The sequence below is a fragment of the Chelonia mydas genome, chromosome 11, assembly GCF_015237465.2.
Source record: "Chelonia mydas isolate rCheMyd1 chromosome 11, rCheMyd1.pri.v2, whole genome shotgun sequence".
Taxonomy (NCBI): Eukaryota; Metazoa; Chordata; order Testudines; family Cheloniidae; genus Chelonia; species Chelonia mydas.
The window spans coordinates 3062832-3089165 of record NC_051251.2 but is presented as its reverse complement, the minus strand read 5'-3'; the positions used below and the strand labels follow the sequence as shown (position 1 = coordinate 3089165).

Sequence of the window (26334 nt, the reverse complement as noted above, 5' to 3'; positions counted from 1 at the left end):
ATCAGCCCATGCCCCTCTGGGCCAGGACATATTGGGGAGGGAAAGCACCAGGGTGCCTAGGGTGAGGCGGGGGGGGGGGCAGATGGGGCAGGGGAGGCTTGGACGCGTGGGGAGGAAATGACATGCCCTCCGGCTTTGGGGAGATGAGAAGCTGGAGAGACCATCGCCCCTGAGGCTCTGGGTAGAGGCTCTGCCCAGATACCCAGCCGAGGGACCCCGGCCAGCGAGGGGCTCCGTGCCCTGGTGCTGCTGGAGAACGGGCATCGCTCAGGGCAGGCGGGCAGAGCCGAGGGCTCCAGGGTCCGAGAAGCACCCGGAAACAAGGGGGCTTCACCCAACTTTCCAGGCCTGAGCCAAAGCCAATGGAGAGGCTGCTGCAGGCTCATGGAGGATCTGGCCCCGCAGGACCAGGCTCAGGCAGGAGGTCCCTGCCGCTGCTTCTGGGAGCTGCTTGAGGTAAGCGCTGCCCAGAGTCTGCACCCCTGACCCCCAACCGCCTGCTGCAGCCCTGATCCCCCTCCTGCACCCCAAACCCTCATCCCCAGCCCCACCCCAGAGCCCGCACCCTCAGCCAGAGCCCTCACCCCCTCCCACGCCCCAACCCCCTGCCCTGATCCCCCTCCCGCCCTCCGAACCCCTCGGTCCCAGCCCGGAGCACCCTACTACACCCCAAACCCCTCATCCCCAGCCAGAACCCTCACACCCCCTCACGCACCCCAAACCCCTGCCCAGCCGATTCCCCTCTCACCCTCCAAACCCCTCAGTCCCAGCCCGGATCACTCTCCTGCACCGCAACTCCTCATCCCCAACCCCACCCCAGAGCCCACACCCCCAGCCAGAGCCCTCACTCCACCCCCCTCCACACCCCAACCCCAGAGTCCCCTCCCACACCCTGAACCCCTCATTTCTGGGCCCACCTTGGAGCCTGCACCCCCAGCACAGAGTGCCCCTTGGCTCCACCCCCCAGCCTGGAGCCCCCCCCGCATCCCAAACCCCCAGAGCCCGCACCCCCAGCCAGAGCCCTCACCCCCTCTTGCATCCCAACCACTGCCTCAGCCTGGAGCCCCCTCCCACACTCTGAACCCTTCAGTTCTGGCCCCACCCTGAGCCCACACCCCCAGCTGGAGCCCTCACCCCCTCCCGCACCCCAGCCCCCTCAACCAGCCTGGTGAAAATGAGCTAATGGGGGGTGGGGCCTCAGAGAAGGGGCGGGGCATGGGTGAGGCCTCAGGGGAGGGGAGGGCAGGGCAAGGGTGTTCGCTGCATACCCCACCTTGATCTGGGCACCGCTTGGGAAGAGAGCCCCAAACCAACACCCTAGAGCCAGGCCCCCCTCCAGCCCAGGGGGAGCGGAGACCCGGAGCCGAACTCCGCAGCTCAGCTGCATCCCTCCCGATGGGCCATCAGCAAGCCTGATCCCCTGCCCAGAGCAGACCCAGCCCAGGGATTCCTGCATCGCGCCCGGTGACTTTGAGTTTCTTCCCTAGGGAGGAAACAAATGGAAAACTTGGGACGTCACCAAAAACCTGACAGAGACGCAGGCTCCCGCCCCGACACCTCCAGGCTTCCCCCGCCCCCAGCACCAGCCCAGCACCCAGCCAGAAATCCATGGCACCGCTTCACCGCCTGAGAGTCTGGCTTCCCCCTTGTCCCCGTAAATCGGGGGGCCCCCCGCGCGCTGAGGATCCAACAGGTTACAACTCCGGGCAGGGATAGCAGAGTGTTTTGGGAAGGGTCTGGTGTGAAGGGGGGAGAACGGTGCTGTCGGACCGGTGCCGGTCGTAGCGTATTTGAGACCCTGCAGCACCCGCTGCCCTGGCGCTGACGGAGACGCCCCGACCACCCAAAGGGTTTTGCTCAGCAGAAAACCAACGAAATCCCTTTCGTTCCAACGGCAGTTCCCAGCCCGAGCAGCTCAGGTGCTTTCGGCGTGGATCCAAACCTCCCTCCCCGCCCCCGGCTGGCACCCCTGCTTTCTCCCCTTCGCTATCGGTTCACAGCTTGCGGGGCCTGCGGCTCATTAAAGCTCTTTATCGCCCCGTAAGTGCTTTCACTGCTGGCTGCTCCCGCGCTCCCCTCCCATGAAAAGGGCCCATTCCCGCCCCGAGAGTTCAACGCCCAGCAAAGCGAAGAGCCGGGCTGCCAGTCCTCCAGGATGGTCCTGGAGTCTCCAGGAATTAGAGCCAAATCGTTAATTAAAGATGATGAAACCTCCAGGAATACGGCCAACCATAACTGGCCACCCAAGCTCCCACCTTCTCCACCCAGACGTGCGCAGAGGCCCTCGTTCGGAGCCGCACCTCCCCATCCCTAAGGCCACGTCTACACGACAAAATGACGCCCCCCTGACTCATGGCGGTCGGGTATCAAATCGCTCAGGGGCACGCGCGTGCTGGCTCCTCGCATTGGCGGGGTGCGTCCGTCCCGGGAGCGCTCGGATCGATTGTCGGTGCGGGACGGCTCCTGGAGGCCAGTAACTACATCAGCGAAGAGAGGCACTTGACTTCCCAGCTAGGTCGCCCCAAGGCAGCGCACGCTTGGGGCTTGGCTCTGCCAAACCAGCCTGGCAATGCCACCCGAACGAGCCCCGAGATCCCTGCTAAGGGCCCCCTCGGGCTGGGCTCGAAATAGCGACGGTGGGCGACTCTTCCCTGCCTCCAATTGCTGCTCCGTCACCTTGCTAGGAAGGGGTGGGTCCCCACGCCTCCTTGAGAGGCGGCCAGGAAAGCCCCAAGCAAAGTTCACCAGACCTTTCCGAGCCTCCACGGGGCTCTGGGCCGGTCTAGAAGCAGGCAAAGATCCAAGGAGGGGCTTCACTATCAGCTGCTTCATGGCCCTGCTCGTGGGTGTGGACCACAGAGGCGCACGCTGGTAACCGTGTGGCAAGTGACTGACCTCAGCTGGATTAAATGACCCACAGGAGATGGGCCCAAAACCAGATCTGAACACCCCCGCATCTGGGGGAAGTCTGGATCAGCATCCGAGCACCGCTCCCCACCAAGACACCGAAGGACCTGTGACCCCACACCCGCTTTAACCTGAGCTGGGAAACTGGCCGTTAACGATCAGTGCTGGAGCGTGGCTGAATCCATCAGGTACCCGCCTGGCAGGGCTGGGGGGCAGGGAGGCTCCCGGGAGCGTGCAGAGGCTCCAGCCTGGTCTCAGCAGGGGAGGGGGCTGTGCTGGGGGAGAACTCCCCCGATGAGGCTCAGCCGCACGGGTGCAAACCCCTTGTGTGGTCGTGCCGCACCTGCGTAAACCCCGCTTTGCACCAGCTCAGGGAGCTTGTTGGGCTCAGTCCCTTCCTTCCCGGTGCAGCGGCATGGCTCCCCAGGGACCTGGGGGCCCAGCACCACCACCTCAGCGGAGACAGAGGACTGAAACCCCACGAGGCCTTGGAGAAGAGCGAGGGGGTTCTCTGCCTAGGGCCTTCGGGCAGCGTCCTGGGGCCCTACGGTACTTGGACTCTCCGGCGGGCTTTACGGAGAGCCAGTGAAGAACTCGCCGGCTCCAAACCCTGGGGCTTTAGACCTGCTCCCAAGAAATCCCAAGCCCCGACCCCACAGCCACCCTGCCCTTCCCTTCTGGCTAAAGGGGGGGCCCAGAGAGATGGGCCTGGGGCATGGGGTGCGGGGATATGGACGAGGTTGAGAGCCCCTGGCCTCGCTCAGGGGGGAGGAGCTTCAAAGCATGCAGTCCCAGGTTGCCTGGACCCCTTCCCAGGTAGGTGAAGGAGCCGCGACGGGAGGCAGGGAGGGGGTCACCCGACTTAGCACGCCCCATGCCCCCCGGGGAAAGGATGCAGGGAACGGGGGAGAAAAAGACAGGAAGTGACACTGTCTTTGGGTCAAGTTTTGGCAAATGGCCTCTGGGCAACCCGTCCCCGCAGCGCTCGCCACCTTCAAGCGGCTCACAGGGCCCCACTGTGCTCCCTGGACCCTCACCCATCGCCACCTCCAGCCCCTGCCTGCACGGCCGATTCTCTCCAGGGCCAAGGAGAGACCGGGGCTCGTTCACCGTACTCCCCACAGCCCCGTGGCCTGCCAGTGGACCCCCCCACCCCAGGTCCCCCCCAGTGGCTGCAGTCACGCTGCAGCCAGAACGACACGCAGCTGCACTCAAGTCTGGGATCTGCCCCCTTCTGGCTCCTCCCGCGGCGCTCCATGGGCGCCTCGGCTATGGCAGGGGGACGCAGGGAAACGATAGCCAGCCAGCCAGGTCGCGGGGCAGTGCATTTCTGGACAGGGCTCTCTCGGGCCCCGTCAGCAGCTGAGTGCCCCACATGGGGACTGAGGGGAGAGTTAGGCTACCTACTTGCAAACTGAGGAAACTGAGGCACGGAGCAATTGAGCACCTGGCCTAAGGGATGAGGTGGGGCTAGGGTGATGAAGGCCTTATAAGCAGACAGCCCTTGCTGGGGGCAGAGGGCAGGGAGGGGAGGGGGGTTGGTGAAAGGAAAGGAGACGCTGGTGCATTTCTGAGCGGAGCTGGGTGCAAGAGGGGGAATTCAAGCAGTTCAGAGGGACAGGACTGGTTTAATTTGTGCCAGTGGGGCTCCGACCCCTTCCCCAGAGGAGAGGATTCCCCAGCCCAGTGCAACCCCTGTGGCTCTCTGCAACCCAAAGCCAGACCCTTCTCACCCCGGCCCCCGATCAATCCCTCCCCTTCCTTCCAGACCCACACATGCTGGGGCCACTTCCCCTGGCTGGAAACAGCCTCGTCTACACGGGGATTTTAGCCATTGCTGGAACTTGCTGTTGCAAACGCCCAACGGAGAGACGATAAATCCCAGGGCAGCGTGATTGGCATCAGAACAGCCTCCTGCAGCTGCAAACCAGCAGCCCCCGGGGCAGATCACATCTACGCTGGGGGGCTGCCTGGGTGCCATGCCAGCAACGGCTAAATGCCCAGAACACACTCAGCCTCGGGCCAAGCTAGGCGTGGGCACCACTTCAGCTCCCCGCCCACCCATGGCCCCCACATCACTTGTCTCTTCCCTGACCCCCGTCGGGGCTACAGAGAGCCCTCCAGTCACGAGGTGCCCCGGCTGGATGCTGTGCTCCAGGGCTGGGGCCCCCTGAGAGCTGCTCGGGGCCCCCCCAGAGCTGGGGCAGCCCTGCCAGCCCAACACAAAGGCAGATCAGACCCTTCCCGGAGCATCTGGTTAAGTGTCCCTAAATCAGGGACTTCATTAGTCTCTGGGGTGGGGAGGGGCCGTGTCCTTCCCCAGGGGCCCCCTACCGGGCTGGGGGGCAATCACAGGCTCATCCGTCAGTGCTGGCTCGCTAATCACAGCTCGCAATGGCCCAGGTGGCCCGTTGTAAGGGAGAGGGCGTGGCAGGCCCCCTCACAAAGTCCCATCGGCTCCATAAATCTTCCCCCGCGGCCCATTCAGCAGCACAGCGAGGCCGGGCCCCTCCAGAGGGGCAGGGGAAGGGTCAAGGGACAGTGGGCGCGGGCCATTAGCGTGATTTAGGGCTCATTAGAGGGGGGAGCCGCCGGACGCCCCATTGCTGGCCATTCTTGGTTTCCAGCAGGCCAGGGTCCCCCGCTGGCCAGCAGGCGCCGGCTGGGACAGGTCAACGAGCGAACTGGCCACTTAATAACCGAGCTGAGCCACACTGGGCAGGGGGGCGGGGAGCCAGCCCCACCCTTCTCAGGGGGCCAGAGAAGCCGGGCACCGTCAGCCACCCCCTCCCGAGATCCCCCTGCCAAAAGCCAGCCCGGTTCAGACACCCAGCTCCCCGAACCACCGTCCCCCCCCACCCAGCACTGATCTCCCTCCCCCGCCCCGAGCCACCTTCCTCTGGGACGAGCCACTTCCCAGAGGCCTCCGCAGCAGGGCCAGAGGCAGAGCTGGCGCGAGGGACAGCCACAGACCACACCCGGGTGAGTCTCGCTTGGTGTCCCTCACCCCCGCCGGTTGCTGCCACCCCCCCGCGTCACATCCCTTAGAGTTCGGCCGCCAGCATCGCTCGCAGCCAGGATTCTCCCGTGTTAGAAGCGAGCCCCCTTCCGAAGAAATCCAGCATCCCTGCGCCATCCCCAAGCACCGGGCTCCGCTCCGATCCACCGGCCGCTCACCCACGCTGCGGTGGAGACGGTTCTCGCGCCAGCTTGTGCAAAGGGCCGCAGCGCGGCCTGAGGAGAGGAGGGGAGGGAGCCGGGAGAGGTTAGATGCACGGGCTGGGGACTGGAGGAGGGGGCTGCAGGAGGCCTGAGGTTGGTCCATAGCTCGGACACCCAGTGCCAAAGCTCATAACACACAGCAAATCAGAGCCCAAGCACCGGGAGAGACAACAGGGCGTCACGTTTTGGTTTTAGCCAAAGGAGCAAAGCAGCCCCTGATGCCTCGTTACCCACCCCCAAGGCAGCATCGTTAGCTACTGCAGGTGGGGCCCAAGGGGCTCAGAAAGGGGTGAGCCAGAACCGGAGTGCGCCGTCTCCCCAAAGTGCTTATCCGGCCCACACAGCTCACACTCTTGAATGTATTTATCCCTCAGCACCTCCCTAGCTCGCAGGGGGAGGTTGTGCCATCCTCATTGGACAGAAGGGGAAACTGAGGCATGGGTCACATGGACTCCATGGCAGAGCAGGGAGCTGAGTCCCAGCCTAGCCCCCAAACTGCTGACCACCCCCCTCGGGGCTCCTGCTTAGGCCACATCTCAAGGACATTTGCAAATGAGAGAGGCCGGCCTGTGGGTAAGGCACGGGGCTGGGATGCAGGAGAGCTGAGTGCAATTCCCAGCTCTGCTCCAGTCTCCCTGGGTGACCTTGGGCCAGTCCTGTCAGTTCCGTGCCTCAGTTTCCCCCATCTGTTACAGGGGGATAACAACCCTGGCCTGCCTCTCAGGGCGTTGTGAAAATGAATCTGTTAGTGGGGGGAGATGCTAAATTACTATAACACAAACTTGCAGAGATTCAGGCCAGATTTCCCAGGGAGAGTCGGGCGAACCAGAGACAGCTCATGGCCCTGCCGGCCATCCCAGCCCTGGGCAGACAGTGCCGTGATCCGAAACAAGCGAGATCACCTCCCTTCTGCACAGCACCGTTCGGATGCTATTTCAGGGCTGGGCTCCTTCCCTCGGACTCTTATTTTGGAAAGGGGGGGGGGGTCCGGGGGAGGCGCTAGAAGATCAGACAGAGCAGCCCCACGCCAGGCCCCATGGATCCGAGGGCAGCCCCACATCTTACTTCAGGCAAGAAAGGCGAGACGGGGACCGGCCGATAGCATCTCGGTGAGCCATTAAGCTGCCAACAGCCGCAAGATTAATTCCCAGTGAAAACCACTCAGGAAGATCTCATTTAGCAGACAATAACTCTGCCCGCCAAACAGCCGCGCAGGGCCCGGCTTTAATTAAAGAGCCAGGGGGTGCTGATGCAGCAGCTTTAATAGGACAACGCAGAGGTCCCTGCAAGCTAGCCACAGGACGAGCCATTCCAGCACACATCGGGCCTCTGCTCTCCCTGATACGATAGTTTGTACTCGCTGCACTGCTGGAGGGGAGGGACTGGACCAGCTCCAGGTCTTAAAGAAAGCTGCCAGCCCCAGGCCCCTTCCAGCTCTGTGAAAGCGCCACCTAGATTCATGTTCCTGGCCTCCCCACGCTGCCACCATCCCAGAGCCATTGCAACAGACAGCAAGGGCCAAATTCCGCTCCAGGCAAGGCCACTGGCTCTAGCCGCCAGGGCATCATTCAGATCCTCCTGTTCCAAAAGGGAGGCCTCTGGAACTTGAGCAACAGGAGAATCCCCATTTACGGTTAGCAGTACAGGGCTCAGGACACACAGGCAAACAGTTCTGATTCCAGCCAATAGAGGGCACCACTCACCCATTCTCACACACCTATCCCCCCCGACTTCTCAATGTCTTTCATGTTCCAGAGGTGTATTCCCATATTACTTCGGCAAAAGCATTTCATTCCAAATGTAAATAAAGCACCTCCCTGAAAACCGCCCTTGGCTGCAAACTTCCTGGCTCAGGCCAGTTGGTGCCGATCTCCATGCCCCTCTCTCTGCACTCCCCTGTCCCCCACTCCTCGAGCCCCAACCTCCCCTGCATCTCTTCCACATCCCTGCGGCATCGTTCTTGGCATGGGGTGGGTTTCACCCGGTCCTGTGCTCAGTCATCCAGCCCTGGCTTGGGGATCGGAGCCTGCGGGGAGGGCTGCCTAGAAGAGAGAGCCTGCTCCCTCAGAGATGGGGAGACTTGAGGCCAGAAGATCGGGGAGAGGACCAGCATGGGCCTGGCAGAGCGTCCCTGCTCTGCATGGTCTGGCGTTAATGGACTTGCAAGCAGCTGGGTGCAGCCTGAGAAGTACGAACAGGAGAAACTGAGGCAGGGGCTGGTTGTGATGCTGAATCAAGCAAGGCCTTGCTACAGTTCTCTGGAACACCCTCCATACAACCCCTGTGCCTCGTGACTGCTCCTTCTCCTCTCCCGGCCCCCGTGCGAACAGCTTGCTTTCGCGCCTCTTCATTTCTCCCTTCCTCCGTTATTCACCCCACGATGCAGCTGCTTTCATTTATTCACCCTCCGATGCTTCCCCCGGCGCGGTTGGTAATTTACACCATACGGCTTCTGCTGTCTTGTGCCCCCCAACCCCAAAGCCCCCCCGGCTGCAGTGGATAGAAAAGCTGCCCTGCAGAGGGAGGTTACGCTGCATTGGATACACGTCACAAGCGTTTTACAGCTTTGGGCAATTGCGGGGTTTCTTGTGGAACATTTTAAGAGCTTCGTAGAGAGTCAGATTCTTTCCAGATGAATCTCAGAGTCATCAGCGGGAACCAGGAAAGGGAATTTCAAACACTACAAGACTCCACCCTCACTTTCCCCTTCTCATTGCCCTGTGCAAAAAACGAGTCCACCATTGGCTACAAATGACCGCAAACTGCCCTATAGCTGGGGGGGAGGGGGGTCTCTGGCGCTCTAACCCCTGGACCACACAGCCACGCGGAAAGCACTTCGGGCGGAAAGCATTGGATTTGCCTTCAGCGTCCGGTAATGGCCCAGCGCGCCGGGCAGCCCCCCGAGCGCTGCAGCATCCGTCAGGTGCTCTGTGCACACCTGGCTCTGGGAACGGGGTGTCACGGAGTCCAATGGCGATGCTCTGGAACTGCTCCCCATGAAGCCAGTCAGGACTCTGGGGCGGTCGCCTTCCGGTCAGCAGCCTGTCTGCAGGACACACAGCTCACACGGCTTCCACCTTCCTGGGTCTGACCTCGGAGCATTCAGCATCCTCTGCCCCTCCGTGTGCTTCCCACAGCGAGTCCGCTCAGGCAGGGCTCCTGGGGAAGCCAGAGGTTCCTGCACCCCAACTTCGCAGTCAGACTTGACTCTCAGTCGGCCAGTAAAACAGAGGTTTATTAGATGACAGGAACATGGTCTAAAACAGAGCTTGCAGGTGCAGAGAACAGGACCCCTCAGCTGGGTCCATTTTGGGGGGCAGTGAGCCAGACAACCACGTCTGCCCTTCACTCCATGTCCCAGCCAGCCCCAAACTGAAAGTCCCTCCAGCCCCTCCTCCTCTGGGCTTTGTTCCTTTCCCGGGCCAGGAGGTCACCTGATTCCTTTGTTCTCCAACCCTTTAGCTCTCACCTTGCAGGGCGGAAGAGCTCAGGCCATCAGTTGCCAGGAAACAGGGTGTCGGCCATTCTCTGTGTCCAGACCCCTGCACACACCTGCCCTCTAGGGCTCTGCAATGATTATACACCCTTACCCCACCCCCTAGATACTTAAGAACTTCATAGGGGAACTGAGTCACCCCCACACTATTCAGAGGAAACATTAAGAACAGTCCCACTTCGTCACATCTCTCCCCCCTTCGAGATCGAACTGAGCGGGGTCACTTTAGCCAGTGACCTGGGGAAGTTCGAAGCCGCCAACGTTCCCATGGATGCCCCAGCATCTCTCCCATTCCTTGGTAGGAGTTACACCAGGCCCTTCCAGTTTCACGCCCTCCCTTAGGTCGGGGGTGGTCGATAGCACTCACAGGCCGCATGTGGGAAGGTTTATGCGGCCCGTGCCCTTTGGCCACCCCAAAACCCCAGGGGGTCAAACTGGGATTGGGTCTTCTCCCCATCAAGCAGGCCAAACACAGCCACTTGGTTATAGGACGGTTTAACTTTCTTAACAGCTTTCACTTCATCTGAGACCTTCTCAAGGCTCTCCACACTGGATCTTTCAACAGGACAGTCAGTGGATCCATTCACAACAGAAAATTTCTGGCTGTTAGGAACTGAAACTGTCTTGATTAAATCACTTTCACACCCTTCAGTGGCAGTAAACTGCTTGCAAAGACTCCATGAGGATTCCTTTCCCTAGGGCTTTTCTATGCAACAATTCACCCCTCACAGAAATTCTGCCCTTACCCTCTTTACCTAGGGCTTGCTCTAGAGGAACACTTTCCTGAGCAACAACAGACCCTTTCTGGGTCTCCCTTACATCCAGAATTACCTCTGGCCCATCCGGTGGATTCCTACACAATCCCCTTTCCGGCAAACTTACAGACTTCCTAGAGAAAAGGTCAGAAGCATTCTCCTTCCCTTTGCCACACACAAGTTCAGGAATCTTTTCCTTCTTGCTACAGGTTTCCACACCCTCAGTAGGTAACACAATCACACACCTTCATGCTCTCCTTGTGCCCTGGCTCGGATCTCACCCTGACTAGACAGAGTTGCGACACCCTTTCCCAACAAAACACTAGCAACAGGCAAAATACAAGCACCAGAATTGTCTGGGCTCTGGGATTTTACATAGACACTAACTGGATGCGACCTAGTTACAGGGCCATTCTCCTGAGCAGACCCAAACTTAGGACCCTTCCCTTCCTGGGCTTTAGCTGAATCCAGAACCAGCTCTGAGACAACTGCACGACCCTCAACCATCACAGGCTGAAAGGCCCCTTCTGTCTGCTCCACAGACAAAGAAGAGCCGGACACACTTTCTCCTTTCCCAGACACACAGCTTGGGATCTCATTCCCCTTGTCCCAGCACACAAGGCTGGTCACAGACAACTGCTTGGAGATCAGGGTAGCTCCCTCCATAGGCAAGTCAATACCCCTGACAGACACAGGCACATTTCCTTCCCTGTCCCAATTCTTCACCCAGGTAACAGGTAAGGTCCAGGGACACTCATCTTCCACTCTCCTCGCCTTCCCACCCTGCTGACTAGACACAGCCATCGGCTCACAAGGCTGCCTAGGCTCATCCAGACTTTCCTTACCAAGCACCTTGCCACTCCCCACAGATCCCCTGCCCTGCCTGTGTCTCCCCCCACTCAGCTGGGGTCTCAGCTCCCACTGTGCTCAGCGCTGCCCTTGCTCCCTGCTTTCCTCACAGCATCAGAGCCAGCGTGAGCCCCTTCTCCAGTGTGCAAGGGCGCAGGGAGCATCTCTCTGTCCCACCCAGCCCCAGGGGTCTGGTTACAGGCAGGCAGGTAGCCTGAGCCTAGCCGCTCCTCCCTGCTGCCAGCCAGGTCATCTGCATTTTCACTGACCATTTCCCTCTCCACCGATTGGTTCCCTGGATTCAAATTCAAACCCTTGGCAGTTACAGGAGCAGGGTCTGGATCCTGTCCCAAAGAGACACAGTCGCCCCACAACAGGGTCTCGCAGCCGATATCCCGGAGAACCCCAACAACCAGCCAGCCTGACCCCTCCTGGGTCTGCACAGGGATCTGGGCAGTAGGCAGGGCGAGGGGCTTCATCCCTGGGACCCTTACCCAGCTCACCCAGCCCCTCAGCATCTGAGGCTGCACCACCCAGGGCCTGACAACAGTTCTCTCTGTCCCAGGATCTCGCCACCCCAGGAATGTCTCCCCATTGACCATCACCTTCCGCTCCCCCTGGGGGTCCGAGGGGCCCGACCCCAGGAAACTCCACACAGACATATAGGTTGGGACCAGGAGTGGGAGCCCGTCCACCTCCCCATCCATCTGGCTGACGGAGTCTACGGCCTTGGGACCCAGCGAGGGAGCTAGACACCGGGGCTTTTCCGCAGGGTCCCCCTGGTTCAGATCTCCAGCCTGCTCAAAGGCAGTGAGGTGGGCATCCACATCCCCCCACTCCTTAACCAGGGGCAGCAATTTAGTCTCGAGGTTCCCTGCGGAACTGGCCCCCCGGGGTCTATCCCCACTCACCCCTGGGAGGTCCCCTAGGCCTCTCCGCTCCCCCACCGCCAGTTCATGCTGCTGCTGCTTCTGCAGCTCTTTCTCGGGCTCTCGCTGTCTCTCACAGTCCTCTTGCTCTCTCGGACTCAGCTCCAATCCCGTCCGTCTCCGATCCCCGGATGGGAAACCCGATCGTGAAGACCCTCGTCTGGTCGGGGACAGGAGTCTTGGCGATGCCTGGCTACCACTCCAGCTGCTCCCAGATCCTGCGATAGCCCCATTTGGGTCAGGAATCTGTTCCTAGAGCGGTCATCCTCCTCCAGCTGCACGATGAACTGCGCTTTGGTGAACTTTCCAATGCTCAACCCTCTCTTTCTGCACAGGGTTACAATGTCCTTCTTAAGGAGACGGTGACAGGCCGTCACTCCGCTCTTCCCAAGTTGTTGTGGACTCACAGGCCTGTGTGCTCTCAGCTCCCCACGGTTTCCAGGGAGAACCCCAAGTATGCCAGCTTTTTCGAGGTCACCACCTCTTTGCCAGGGTCGAGCCGCAGACTCCTCCGCCCCTTGGACTGCTCGCTGCAATCCCCCGGGGGACCCTGTTACTGCAAAAGTCCTTCTCTCTCCCAGGGCCAAGCCGCAGGCTCCTCCACCCCTGAGCCTGCTCACTGCAGTCCCCAGGGGGACCCCATTACTGCACAGTCCTTCTCGCTGGTCACACACTCCCAGGGGTTTACCGCCCCCTGAAACCGCTCCTCTCTGAGCCTTCAGCACGCCTGGTCCTCGTCAATCCCCCTTCGTTTTACTGCTCCCCAGTCACTTACTGCAGGAAGCGCCATCCACGGGGTGCAGTACATCCCACCGCTGCCACCTGTTGTCACGGAGTCCAATGGCGATGCTCTGGAACTGCTCCCCATGAAGCCAGTCAGGACTCTGGGGCGGTCGCCTTCCGGTCAGCAGCCTGTCTGCAGGACACACAGCTCACACGGCTTCCACCTTCCTGGGTCCGACCTCGGAGCATTCAGCATCCTCTGCCCCTCCGTGTGCTTCCCACAGCGAGTCCGCTCAGGCAGGGCTCCTGGGGAAGCCAGAGGTTCCTGCACCCCAACTTCGCAGTCAGACTTGACTCTCAGTCGGCCAGTAAAACAGAGGTTTATTAGATGACAGGAACATGGTCTAAAACAGAGCTTGCAGGTGCAGAGAACAGGACCCCTCAGCTGGGTCCATTTTGGGGGGCAGTGAGCCAGACAACCACGTCTGCCCTTCACTCCATGTCCCAGCCAGCCCCAAACTGAAAGTCCCTCCAGCCCCTCCTCCTCTGGGCTTTGTTCCTTTCCCGGGCCAGGAGGTCACCTGATTCCTTTGTTCTCCAACCCTTTAGCTCTCACCTTGCAGGGCGGAAGAGCTCAGGCCATCAGTTGCCAGGAAACAGGGTGTCGGCCATTCTCTGTGTCCAGACCCCTGCACACACCTGCCCTCTAGGGCTCTGCAATGATTATACACCCTTACCCCACCCCCTAGATACTTAAGAACTTCATAGGGGAACTGAGTCACCCCCACACTATTCAGAGGAAACATTAAGAACAGTCCCACTTCGTCACACGGGGCCAGGCTGAAGCTAGGCTGGAGAGAGTGAGAAGCTCGTTGCCTCAGTACAGACACCCCGGGAGGCAGCGCAAAGCGGGGAGAGAGAAAGCGTAAGAACTAGGGATACAGGCTCCTCTGACAGCCGCTGCTCAGCCTGTCAAGGAGGAGATAAATCCCCGGGTTTTTTAGCTGAAGAAAGGCCCCCCTCATCGTTTGTCTCGAAAGCGGCGGGAGCAAAGCACGGCCCTGCCGTAAGCGGGACCACGCAGAGCGGAGCGATGGGCAGGCATGCCGAGGCAGGCCTGGATTAGACAGCCAGAGCCGGCTGCCAGCCTGCGTCCTCGCAGCGTACCGGGGAGCGCGGGGGCTCACTGCGCTGGCTGGCGGATGCTGACCGATTGGCAGCACAGGAGCATCAAGCGGACCGGCTGAGATCAGGCCTCAGGCCCTGCAAACGCAAACACGTCCCTGGCCCCAAAGCCCAACGCTCCAGCAAGGGGGGAGCTCAGAGTTGCTGTATATTCTTTTAAGTGCATGTGTGTACACACACACACACACACACACACACACACACACACACACCAGCCTGTTGAATGCCACATTTGCGGGTGTCCTGGATGCCGAGTGGCTGCCAGTGCTGGGCGCCTTCCCCAGCTCTCTCGGCATCCAGGACAGGACGGGAGGGCTCAGAAGCCACCACCGGCTCCCCGGGCGTGACGGCGAGCTGCATTGCTGAAGACGTGTCATGGCTGGCAGGTTGTGGGCAGATTTCCAGGGAGGCTGCAGGGAGACGCTAGCAGACACGGTTATTAGCCGGTAGCATTCAGGCACTTGTATCGTCCGGCCAAACAGGCTCGGGGCCGTGGCCGGCAAGTGGCTGGGCCCACCAGTGCCCACTGATAACACTGACAGATGGCGCATTGCTCCAGGGCAGAGAAGTGGGCGCGACAGGCCACATCACAGGACTGGGGCACTGGAACACACCCAAGAGCTGACCCCAACTTAGACAGTGTCACAAATTCTCTGCCTCAGTTTCCCCAGCTGTAAAACAGCCTCAACCTTTCCCAAGCTAGAGGGCTGCTGGAGGATCGATTAATGGTTTGGAAAGTGGCGATAAATATTTCTCCTGGACCTTTCATCCTGCCCAAAGCACTTCACCTGCCACTGAAATGCAGCAACTTCTGGGGCAGAACACAGGAGCTGCCTAACAGCACACAGCGCTGCTCTTACTGGCTTTCCTCACAGCCTGCCTGGCTGGAACGCAGAAGGACCGGCAAGCAGGCCAAATTCATGTATCCACCTTAGCTGTGGTGTCCTGGTCAGATCTAAACAGCTCTCCCCCTCAGAAACCCACTCGCTGAGTATCTTCCAGGGGTCCGTTTCACACTCCCTATGGCACACGGCCCCTCCTGCAGCACACCACCCCCTAGCACCCCGCTGGGGTGTTGGGGTCCGAAGGGACTCGGGGCCAGTGCCCCCTGCTGAGTCACCCACACCATGTTCTGTCCCTAGGTAAAATCTCTCTCCCACTCCCACCTGGGGGTCCAGGACAGACCCCCAGACCTCCCACACCACGAGTGCAGGTCTTGCCACGTGACCGCCAGCGGGGGGCGGCCCTTTACCCTGCATGCAGCGGGCCCAGCTCACCAGCTCAACCGCTGGGGAAGGCAGGATGCCCAGTGGCTCAGGCCAAAATTCCTCGCAGCTCTGCCAGTGCCATAGGACCAGCTGCCTTGGGTGGGTAACCCAAGCTCCCCTCCATCCCCAGCCTCAGGGACAGTCCCGCGTTCCAGAAAACATTCCCGCCTCCTTTCCAAACCAGTAGGGCTGCTGGTGCCGTGTGGGTCTGGCACAGGGTGTCCAGACGCTCCCAGACCTGGGGCTGCAGCTCCAGCCACGTGCCACCCATGGGGACCTCAAACACGTACCCCCTGCTGGGGAGGAGGGGGCAGCACCCACGAGCTGGGGCCCTTTGCTGGCTCCACAGGGCCACCCCACCCCGACTGCCTTCAGCCTGGAGTCACACGGGCAGAGCTGGGGCCGCGAACACCGCAGGAGAGAGGGCCATGCAGACAGACTGCAAGGCCCCTCCCGCACTGCATAGCCAGCCAGGAGCCTTGCCCCGGGACTAGCCATTGTCCCGGGCGGAAGAGGCTTTGGGCCAGCTGCACCGAACGGAGCAGCGAGCAAACGCAGCAGCGGCCTGAACGCGCCGGGGGACGCCCCGTCTGTCCTCCCCTGGCTGGATCCCCCTGTAGCCCTCTTGGCTGCTTGCGCGCGTTTGGAGGAGACAACATGAACCCTGGCTAGCCATTGGTTCTGCCCCCCCAGCCTCCCCTTTGCTCTGCCTGGGGCTCTTCCCACCCCCGGGGGTGGGGGCAGCTGCAGCGTGGTCCCTTCTGGAGTCGGGGGCAGCTCCGGAGGGGGCTCCTCCCCCCTGCATTGCAGGAGGCAGAGGTGCTGTCCTGTCCCCACTGCTCACAGACGGGGAGGGGGAGCAGCTGCCCTGAGCAGCTGGCGTCTTTGCTCCCCCCAATTCTCAGCAACCTGAAGCCATTCTCGGGGGGGGGGGGAGCTCTTCCAGCAGCTCTGATTGGTTGCTCTGCCCCCAAAGGCAGAGCAAATGGGGCAAGCAGCCAACCAAATAGCTCAAATTCACGAGTGGGCTGCAGCTTCTCTTGTCATTGGGAGATTGGCTCCAGCCCCGGGCGACCACCCGTCACTCCCCAAACAAGTCACCAGAGCTGGTGACACTGCCCAGGGCCCAGCCCAGGCACCCCGCCCCCTCTGCCATCCCATAATAGGGAGAACAAGGGGTTGCGTTGTGAACCAAACGGGTGGCACGGTCAGACCAGGCTGGGTTTAAAGGCTGCTCTCAACACCGTAACCCATGGGACTCCCTGCTGCAGGATGCCTTCGACTCAGAGCCCGGCGCTCATCCCAGATCTACAGTGGCACATCCGTGAAACCGTCAGGCAACGTTAGACTGAGAGGAGCTGCTTGCGCCAGCGAGGACTGGGCCATGAAGGAGCAGCAGGGCCTGGGAACGCCAGTAACAGATTGAGATCAGTTTGGGGTCCAGCGCATATGGCTCCAGCAACCTGAAGCATGACCCGTCGCAGGGAGGGAGGAACTTGTGACACGTGACCTGACAGGAGCAGAGATGGGGGCGCCAGGCGCTGCACAGACACAGAGCAAGGGACCGGCCCCGCCCTGAGGAGCTCACAGGCTAAACAAAGGGAGTATCACCATTACACAGACTGCGAGAGAAACGCAGCAACAGGCCCAAGGCCCCACAGGCTGGGCTGAATCCAGATCCCCCAAGTGCCAGCCCCTGTCTCACCAGCCCAGCCGTCCTATCTACGTTCAGAAGAATCGCTCTCTGGTTTTAGCGGCGTAGGAGCTAAGACACATAATAGATTGCACCCTGGTTAAGGCAGTCAGTGCTCTCACACACACACACACACACACACACACACACGCGCGCGCTACAGCTAGATAGCCAAAGCACTACAGAACGCGCCCCCCACCCCCCCGGGCCCAGCCGTGCACCGTCCTGCCAGCTGCTGCACGAGGGCAGGAGCAGATCTGATTTCTCGGATCGTTTCACGAGCAGCGAAGACCCTGGCTGTGCTTCACGGCGAAGACGAGGTCAGCACGTTGCTCAGGGTTCAGAGGCATCAGCGGATCCCGCAGGGTCCGGGAAGAACATTTCACTGCCCCGGTTCGCCTGCTGCCTGGGCATCAGTTGTCAGCCTCCGAGAGAGGCGGGGCAGAGCTCCGATCAGGCCATGTTTGAACTCCCCAACCAAAGGGCAGGTCACCTGTGTGACGAAGTGGGACTGTTCTGAATGTTTCCTCTGAATATTGTAGGGGTGCCTCAGTTTCCCCTAGGCAGTTCTTAAGTATCTAGGGGGTGGGATAAGGGGGTATGATTGTTGCAGAGCCCTAGAGGGCAGGTGTGTGCAGGGGTCTGGACACAGAGAATGGCCGACATCCTGGCAACTGATGGCCTGGGCCCTTCCCCCCTGCAAGGTGAGAGCTAAAGGGTTGGAGAACAAAGGAATCAGGTGCCTTCCTGGCCTGGGAAAGGGACAAAGCCCAGAGGTGGAGGGGCTGGAGGGAGTTTCAGTTTGGGGCTGGCTGGGACATGGAGTGAAGGGCAGATGTGGTTGTCTGGCTCACTGCCCCCCAAAATGGACCCAGCTGAGGGGTCCTGTTCTCTGCACCTACAAACTCTGGTTTAGACCATGTCCCTCTCGTCTAATAAACCTGTTTTACTGGCTGGCTGAGAGTCCCGTGTGACTGCGGAGTTGGGGGGCAGGACCCTCTGGCTTCCCCAGGAGCCCGCCTGGGCGGACTTGCTGGGGGAAGCGCATGGAGGGGCAGAGGAGGCTGAATGCTCTGAGGTCAGACCCAGGAAGGTGGAAGCCGGGTGAGCTGTGTGTCCTGCAGACAGGCTGCTCCCAGAGAGGAGACTTCCCCAGAGTCCTGCCTGGCTTCGTAGGGAGCAGTTCCAGAGCATCGCCTGGGGGCTCCGTGACAACCTGCAAAGCGGCATCTCTTCCTGCCTGGATGCTAGCCCTGCCGGACAGGGAGCAGCCAGCCGGGGGCATCAAGATCGGACTCTGCACCCCTTTGCAAACCCCCCACCAGGCCCTCATCCGGGAAACCCTCTCAGACTCCAGCCAAACAACCCCCCACCCGCCCCCTCCCCCCCCGCAAGCAGGAACCCTTCTCTTGCTCAGGCCTGGCCAGCTCGTTGCTCAGAGGCCTTGCTCCCATCCACCGTCCCCCACCCCTCTCGAGCCAAGGTGTGACGAGCACTGGGAGGAGCCACTGTCCATCAGGGGCATTTCCTCTGACCTCCCTAGAGTTACAGTGGGGTGGGGATGGACAATCTGGCCCTGCGGCTTGAGCGCCCTCCAGCGGCAGCCCTGATTACAGCAATATGGAGTACCGGACACTGCCTGCTCACGAGCCCCTCCGCCACCCCTCCCAGGGCTGGTGTGTGCAGAGAGGAGATCACACACACTGGATTGTTAGCAGCCATCTCTGAGTCCCTGGAGCGCCTTACTGAAGACAAGCCACTCTCCCGGAGCTTTCTGTAGGGCCCTTATCAGCAAGTATATCTACACACCACAATACTCCACAAACCCGGCCAGCCAACACCTCACAGCGACACTGGGAACTTCACAGCCCCATCTGGGACAGAACAGAGAATCCCCATTTGCTGTTAGCAGTATAGAGTCTAGGACACACAAGAGTGCAGTTCTGAGTCCAACCACTAGAGAGCAGGGGACACCTCAGGCACAAGCCAGTGCTTCATAATACCGCTGCTGTAAGATAACAGCCGGGTTTTGTTTGAGAAGCGACACAGAGCAGGTCTGGGGTGGGCAGGGTGTGGGGGAAATCACGCACTCTTTAGAAGGAGAACAAAAAGTTAAATCTCCCAGCTACAGCTGGGAGAGCGGGCGGTGGTTACTGGTCACACTAACAGGGCCGAGCACAGGCCCGTGCTGCCAGCAAAAGCCTGCGCCGGATGGACCCAGCTGCAGCCACGCTCGTTCCATCTGCCGCCGGGTTCGCCAAGCAGTAGCAGGTTGCAGCCTTGATGGAACAGGAAACGTCTGGGGAGAACCCCTAGTACTGCCGCGAGCCATGGTGGAGAGGCCCTAAATCACTGACCTGTCAGGCTGGAAGGAGCCTCGAGCGGTCCTCCAATCCAGCCCCCTGCGCTGAAGCAGGGCAGCAGTGTCCTGGGCCTCCTCCAGGGACTTCACTTCCTGTCCCAAACAGCTGGGCTAGGGTTGCAGTTCCCATGTCCCCCAGGAAAAGCTCTGGATGAAGGTGCTCAGTAGAAGGCGCTCAGGCCCTACTCCAGGTTTGACTGTCAGTCGTTATAACTCTGGCTATACCTATTATCCCTAAGAACGTCCGATCCCCCTCTCCTAATGGTGAATTCTTGGCCTCAGCAGCTTCTTGTGGCAGTGAGTTCCCCAGGCCAACAACGCTGACTTGGGTCACTATCGAACCTGCCACCTTTCAAGCTCAGTGGCTGCCCCCATGACCCTGCTGAGAGAGACGAGCATCCCCTGCTCTCCCTGCTGGGCCCCAATCAGGATTCAATCCAGTCTCCCCTCACAAGGCCCCTCTCCAGGGTCGGGCCCTTTTCACTCTCTGTTCCCAGGGTCGCTGCCCTAGGCCCCTCACCATTCTCCCCACCTGTCTCCACACCCCTGCACACCATGCAGCCAGGTCCCCCAGCTACCACTTACCTCCCCCTCCCTGGGCAGGCCCCAGCATTGGACGCTGCCCGACTAAAACCCACTAAGGGTGAGTGGTTGGGTCCGGGCACCTTAAGGGACTGGCAATGGGAGAGGGCACCTCTGCCCAGCTACCACCCAGCCCTGGCTGCTCAGGGGCTACGTGCAATGAGTTTGGGGGGGGTGGTCTCAGCCTGGCACCCACCAGTACAATTGGCCCCCTTTGTTGGCCAGGCCAAGGACCCCACAGTGGGGTCCCCTCCCATGGGGGGGGGGCACGACAGGCCAGCGGAAAGACACGTAGGGGCGCTAGCAGCAGGGATGGTCTCAGGATGAGAAAGTTGGATCCCAGACCCCAGAGCCGGGCTGGCCTGCCCCTGCTGCCCGAGACAGTGCCGGCTCAGGCCACCCACACGAGGGCTCTTCCACCGACATGCCCCACTCCACAGGGATCCCCCCACAGCGGGCAACCTCCTGCCCTTCCTTAGCCAGCCCACCACCCCCTCCTCCCACAACGGCGCCCCTGAAAATCAGGGCTCCCCAGGGGCTACCACGTTTGCAGACACGAGGTCAGGCTCCCCCCACCGCAACCTCCCTGTCCCACGCCCCCTGTCCCCACTTACCTTCCTGGGCCGGCAGAAGCCTCGGGGCAGGATGCAGGAGAAGAGGTACTTCCCCCAGCGGATAGTCAAGCCGAAGCACCAGCCGAGACAGGTCATAGCTCACTCCTTCCTGGCTCCCCCACGATCTGCAGCCCCCAGGGGAAGGTGGCTTCCAGCTAAAACTCCAGTGGATGCTGGGCAGTGCCTGAGCTCTGAGGTAACCAGTGGCTCCCGGCGTATGGCTGGGCTAATCCCGACCGCCCCTCACCGTGCCATCAGCACCACAGAGCCGGATGGCCATCAGGCAGCTCCCAGCCCCTCCTGAGCGACCTGGGTGCAGCTCTTGGGGCCAGCGCCCCTCAGTCCCTCGCTGTGCGCCCCGTCCAGGTGCCGGAGACGCCGGCTAAACCTTCCCCGCTCCCTGGCGGGCGGCACAGCCAGACCCCGGCTGCGGGACAGGCAGCAGAAGCCAGCGGGGCCCTGCAGCATGCGAAGGCGCAGCCAGCCTGCAAAGCCTCCCAGCGCTCCCCGAGGGGCAGGCTGCAGAGAGCGGGCTGCACCCTCCGGGCCGCCCAGGGCCCAGCTCACACGCACACGAGCCAGCCCAGGCACTGCTTCCCCTCCAGAGCCGCCCGGCAAATCCCACCCCCCATTAGCTAATGAGATTCTCCCCCCTCTCCTCCCCCGGCAGCGCGGGTCGCTCAGGCTCTGGTGCCTTGCAGCTGCTGGCCGCTCCGTGCGCTCGGCAGCTCATGTCCTTCACGGCGCTCGCTAGGGCGCCAAGCTCGTCCCTGGAGCCGAGCGATGCTGCGCCAAAGCCCCGGGGATGCAGGGCAGGGGCGAGCAAGGCACAAGGGGAGGACAGAGCACTCGCCAAGCCCTAGCTCTGGGCCCAGCTGGGCAGGGGGAGCCCCCTCCAGGGAGATTCTGCTGCTTCCCGCTCATCTATGGGATTTCTCTGGTGTCTCCGCAGGCAAATCATCAACGTTTCTATCCTCCCGCGCCCCAGTGGGGCAGGGCCGGGCTGTTACCCCCATGGGACAGATGGGAAACTGGGGCACAGAGCGCCAAGCTGACTTGCCCACGGTCACACCGGGAGGCTGGGGCAAAGCGAGGATTTGAAGCCTGGGTGCCAGCGAGCGCTCTAACCGCCAGACCGTCCTTCCTGCTTCAACAGAGCCCACGGTGAGGTGCAGAGCGGAGGGGCGTGGGACGCTGGCAGAGGGTACCCTGTGCTACGGTTCCTAGCCAAAGGGGCTCAGTGATTACGGTGCGGAGCTAGGAGGCAGGGCTCTCGGTTCTAGTCCCAGCTCTGCCAGTGCAAATGGAGGTGAGGCCCTTCCCTACTACCTGCCTCAGTTTCCCCCATGCAATGGGGTGAGGGTCTGCTCACTTGGCTGAGAGAGAGGAGCCCCAGCTCAGGGCTGCTGGTACAGAGCCTGGAAACCCCTGCAGTGCCAAGAACCGGCCCTGTTGCCAGGCGCGCTGACGCCCCCGCCCTGCACTGGAACCAGCATGGACATTTCAAACATTAAACCCCACCCAACACACTGCACTGCAGTCATCAAAACGTGGGGCTGGACGGGACCTCGAGAGCTTGGCCAGCCCAGCCCCCCAAACCTTCAGTGATGGAGAATCCTCCCCCTCCCCAGGCACCTGTCCCAGAGCTTCCCCACCCACAGAGTTAGAAAGTTCTTCCGAAAATCCAACCAAAATCCGCCTTGTGGCAAACTGGGCTGATTTCTTTTTGTCCAAGCCTCAGTGGACACAGAACAATCGATCATCAGCCTCTTTACACCAAGATTTTACATGTTTACAGACTCATCAGCTCCCCCCACAGGCTTCTCTAGACTAAATGCGCCCAGGGTTTTTAGCCTTTCCCCCTAGGTCAGGTTTTCATTTTTATTCTTCTCCTTGGGACTCTCCCCAATGCATCCCCATCTTTCCTAAAGCGCAACGCCCAGAACTGGAAGCAGGACTCCAGCTCAGATCTCCCCAGTGCTGAGCCAAGCGGGCCAGCAACCTCCCCTGTCTTACATACGACACTCCTGTTATGACACCCGAGTGACAATCACCTTTCTCACAACAGCATCACACTGGGGACTCATTCGAGGTGTGATCCACGAGAACCCTCAGGTCCGTTTCAGCAGCGCGACCTAGCCAGTTATTCCTCACTTTGAAGCAGCATGTTTGATTCCTAAGTGAAGGACCTCGCACTTGGTCTTTACTGAAGTTCATTTTCCTGATTTCAAACCAGTTCTCCAATTTCTCAAGAGCATTTTGAATCCTAATCCCCTCCTCCGAAGTCCTTGCAACCCCTCCCAGCTTGGTGTCATCCCAAAATTTTATAAGCATCATCCTCTCCACTCTGTTATTCAAGGTGTTAATGAAAATATTGGCTAGTATCGGACCCAAGACTGATCGCTGTGGGACCCCACTAGATAATGGTCCACTGGCAAACTGAGAGGACGTGAGAACTACTCTTTAAGTACAGATTTCCAACCAGTTGTGCACCTCCCTTATGGAAATCTCATCTAGACCATATTTCCCTGCTTGCAGCCGAGGATGTCTAGCAAGGGTTTTGACACACTCCACATGACTGTGGTTACATATCACACTTGAAAAATAATCATTTGGTCAGCAACACGAGTCTCTCTCCTCTACAGAACTAATATTTGGAATTTTTCTACTTCAAGGGATAACTGGCCTCCAAATGCAGGTACTCCATGTTAAATGCAGGTTCTCCATGGTACAGATGCAAATGCTGGCGTACTACCATGCAGTGGTTTTGTTCCATCCCTTGACTCTTAAGTGTCGCATTCTTGACACTCTAGGCCAAGTGGATTATAGTGTGGTCCTCAGCGCAGAGGCCTTGTCTTACGGCATTTCTGTACAGCACCACACCCAGCAAGGATGAGCCAAAAAACACATGCTATTCACGTCTGATGGTAGGTGGCGTGTTGCTAACAGAGCACGGCGTAGACCTCAGGAGGTTTCAGTCGTCCAAAGGAATTTTCACGTCTCGTGAAACAAAAGTCACCCAGAAAGCTCGGAAGCAACAGGAGTAACTGGTCAGCGTTGCTCTTAGATTTGATCTCTGAGAGAAAGGAGATGTGCAGATGTGAGTCGTGTGGATCAGTGCTCGACGGCAAGGTTGTCGGGGCTGGGGGCAGACCAGGGCCTCATTGTGCCAGGCACTGTACAGACACACACACAGAGATGGTCCCTGCCCCGGCTGAGATCAGGGCCCCGATGTGTAAGGTGCCGCAGACACACAGCGAGAGACGGTCCCTGCCCAGCTCGGAGGAGATCACTAGCTGACTGGCGTGGGGAAGGGGGAACTATTGCTCCATTTTACGGATGAGGAACCGCTGCACAGGAAGATCCAGTGGCCAGCCCCAGGTCACACAGAAGTCGGCAGGAATTGCCACTAGACCAGCCTCCCTCCCCCAAAGCACTCCTTAGGGGTCCCCCCATCCCTAGCGAGGAGCCTAGGGAAACAGCTGATCCTGCCCATCCGGGTGGGGGAGCAGAGAGGGGCTCTGTGGGGAATGCTCCATGACAGGGGAGCCGAGCCCCCGCCCAGCGGGCTGGAAGCCAGCTCTGCTGATGGAGATGGGGCAGCAGGTGACAAACGGGCAAGGGGCAGGGGAGTGGACCCTCAAGCTAGGCTCCATCAGTACTTTGCTAATGCTATTAACCTCCCCCACCCCCCAGGGAAATCACAGGATGCTCCCAATTACCCACTGCAGCAGGCAGGAGAGGGGAGGGGGACTAGAGAGTGAGCTGCTGGGGGCGGGGGGGCCTCAATCTGGCCAGCGGGGGTGGGGGGAGCCTGGGTTTTCCCATAGCCCCAAGGGATCTTGCTCTAGGGCCCCTCGGCACAGCCCCAAGGAATTTGCCCTCCCACATTGGTGGAGCGTGGAGAACGCCCCCCCCCCCCCCGCCCCAACTCCAGCCTTCCTCTGCTGAGCCCCTCGGACTGCCAGCCCTCCCAACCTGCCTGCCCCTGGCCCGGGTGGCCACCTGCCAGCCCAAGGGGGGGGGGGGTCGCAGGTTGTGGGGAAGCCAGCGGGGGGTCACCCTCCAGCTCCCACGAGCAGGTGAGGCTCAGCCCCCCTGTATCCCCACTGAGTGCCAGGGGCCCACCGCCTAGACAGTGACTGAGCTGCCCAAACACGAACGCAGGAGCCTGGCTCCACAAGAGGCCCCCCCCCCCCCCCCCGTCCCCAGGGAGACCAGCCCCTCTGTCCCACCTCTGGGAGAGCTGCTCTCCTGGCCCAGGGCAGGGCGCCGACGCTGGCAGCAGCTGGCCTCTGGGTGAAGGAGAGGCCCCCTGCACTGCACCGAGCAAGTTTCGTGCGGTGCCAGGACCAAGCTCAGTGGGGCAAACTGGGCTGAGCATGCCAGGCTCACTGGGTGCCCAAGGACCAGGCCTGGCCTGGGACGTGGCCTAGTTGGCAGCCCTTCCACCACACCAGCCTGGCGGGCGCCCAAAGCCAGCTCCAATAACCACCCCCGACAGACACTCCTCTGCCCCCTCCCTGCCATTCATCCGTGGCACGTGGCCACGCTGGTCTCCTGGGGGCCCGGCTCCGAACCAGGCTCAGGCATCTGGTGGAAACGCAAGCACAGCTCAATAGCCGGGTCCCTGTTCCCTCCTGGCCCAAATCAGTCTCTCCCACCTGCCCCCCAAACCCACCCCGCACCCCTGGGACAGAGAGCCCAGCTCCTGGGCCAGTGGGGCTGCCCCGGCACTTTCCGTCTAGAGGCACACGAGCCCCAGAGAAAACCCCACACGGCGCTGTGGGGTGCCAACCCAGGGGGGAGCAGGACAGCAGCCAAAGCGAGACCCTGAGAGCCATATGCCCCCCGGGCCCGGCTGGCAGCCCACGCAGGACGCCCGTCGCGTAGCACCAGGAGAACGCGCCGCCAGGTTCGCCAACACCCGTTAAAGCCATGAGATAAAACCAGCCCCCCTTGGGTTCCACACTGCAGGTGGGCAAGCGCCCAGGGGCATCTGGCTGCCAACCTGCCCTGGGTCCCAGGGAGATGCAACTGGGTGGGGGTCGCCAGAGATGCTTTCGGACGCTGGCCACACACTGACTGATCCGGGGCGTAAGGTGCCCATCAGCCCAAGGGTGGGGGACGGGCCAGCTGGCATTTTCCCCTCGCTGCTCCGCTGGTTTCCCGCACGCCCTCTCGCCACCAGCGAGTAACCCAGGGGCTCTTGGGGGGCGTGAGCTCCAGGGCCCGCGGGGGGCCGGGCTGTGGTGCCGATGGGACCGCTGAGCCAAGCGCTTCCAGCCGCCACAGCCCGCGGGCTGCCCATTCCCCACAGCCGCCCTGGCTTGGCTTATAGCCCACGGTCCCTGCAGCCCCCCTCCCGCCCCCCACAAGGGCGCAGGCAGGGAGCCTCCAGCGACACAGACCCAGCTCATTGCGTTTTGCTCTGGCCAAGGTCGCAAACGGGCTCCCCAGGCTCTGGGGAATGGGATGCGGGGGATGGGAAGGAGGGGGCAGGGCTGGTCCATTAGCAGCCCCTCTCCAACAGCAGCGACGTGCCCATTCCTGGGTCTCCGGCTCGGCTGGATGGGAGCGTGGGGGTCCCCAAAGCTGGGCAGAGGGGAGAGCCCAGAGTAGCTCTGCCTTGCAAGCGGTGAGGAAAAAAACCTCACACCAGGGGCTTCCCAGCCCCCTTCTCCGAGCGCCTGGCTTTGCCTCATCTGTCAGGAGCCGGGGCGGCCAGAACCCATCGCTTGTCGCAGCC

The 26334-nt window shown here is 61.0% G+C and overlaps 1 protein-coding gene across 9 annotated transcripts in view; it reads right to left on the bottom strand.

Annotated features, from left to right (window-relative positions):
- Positions 1 to 20722, bottom strand: part of TNS1 (tensin 1) — a 283525-nt gene extending 262803 nt beyond the window's left edge. For 2 of the 9 annotated variants that reach the window (XM_043525423.1, XM_043525425.1), the window contains exon 1: positions 20586 to 20719. In XM_043525423.1, the coding sequence (XP_043381358.1) occupies positions 20586 to 20681 (96 nt within the window). In that variant the 5' untranslated portion in view covers positions 20682 to 20719. Of the gene's footprint in view, positions 1 to 20585 lie in introns of all 9 variants that reach the window. The other 7 variants (XM_043525428.1, XM_043525431.1, XM_043525426.1 and 4 more) reach the window with 6 other exon arrangements.
- Positions 20723 to 26334: the final 5612 nt, after the last annotated feature.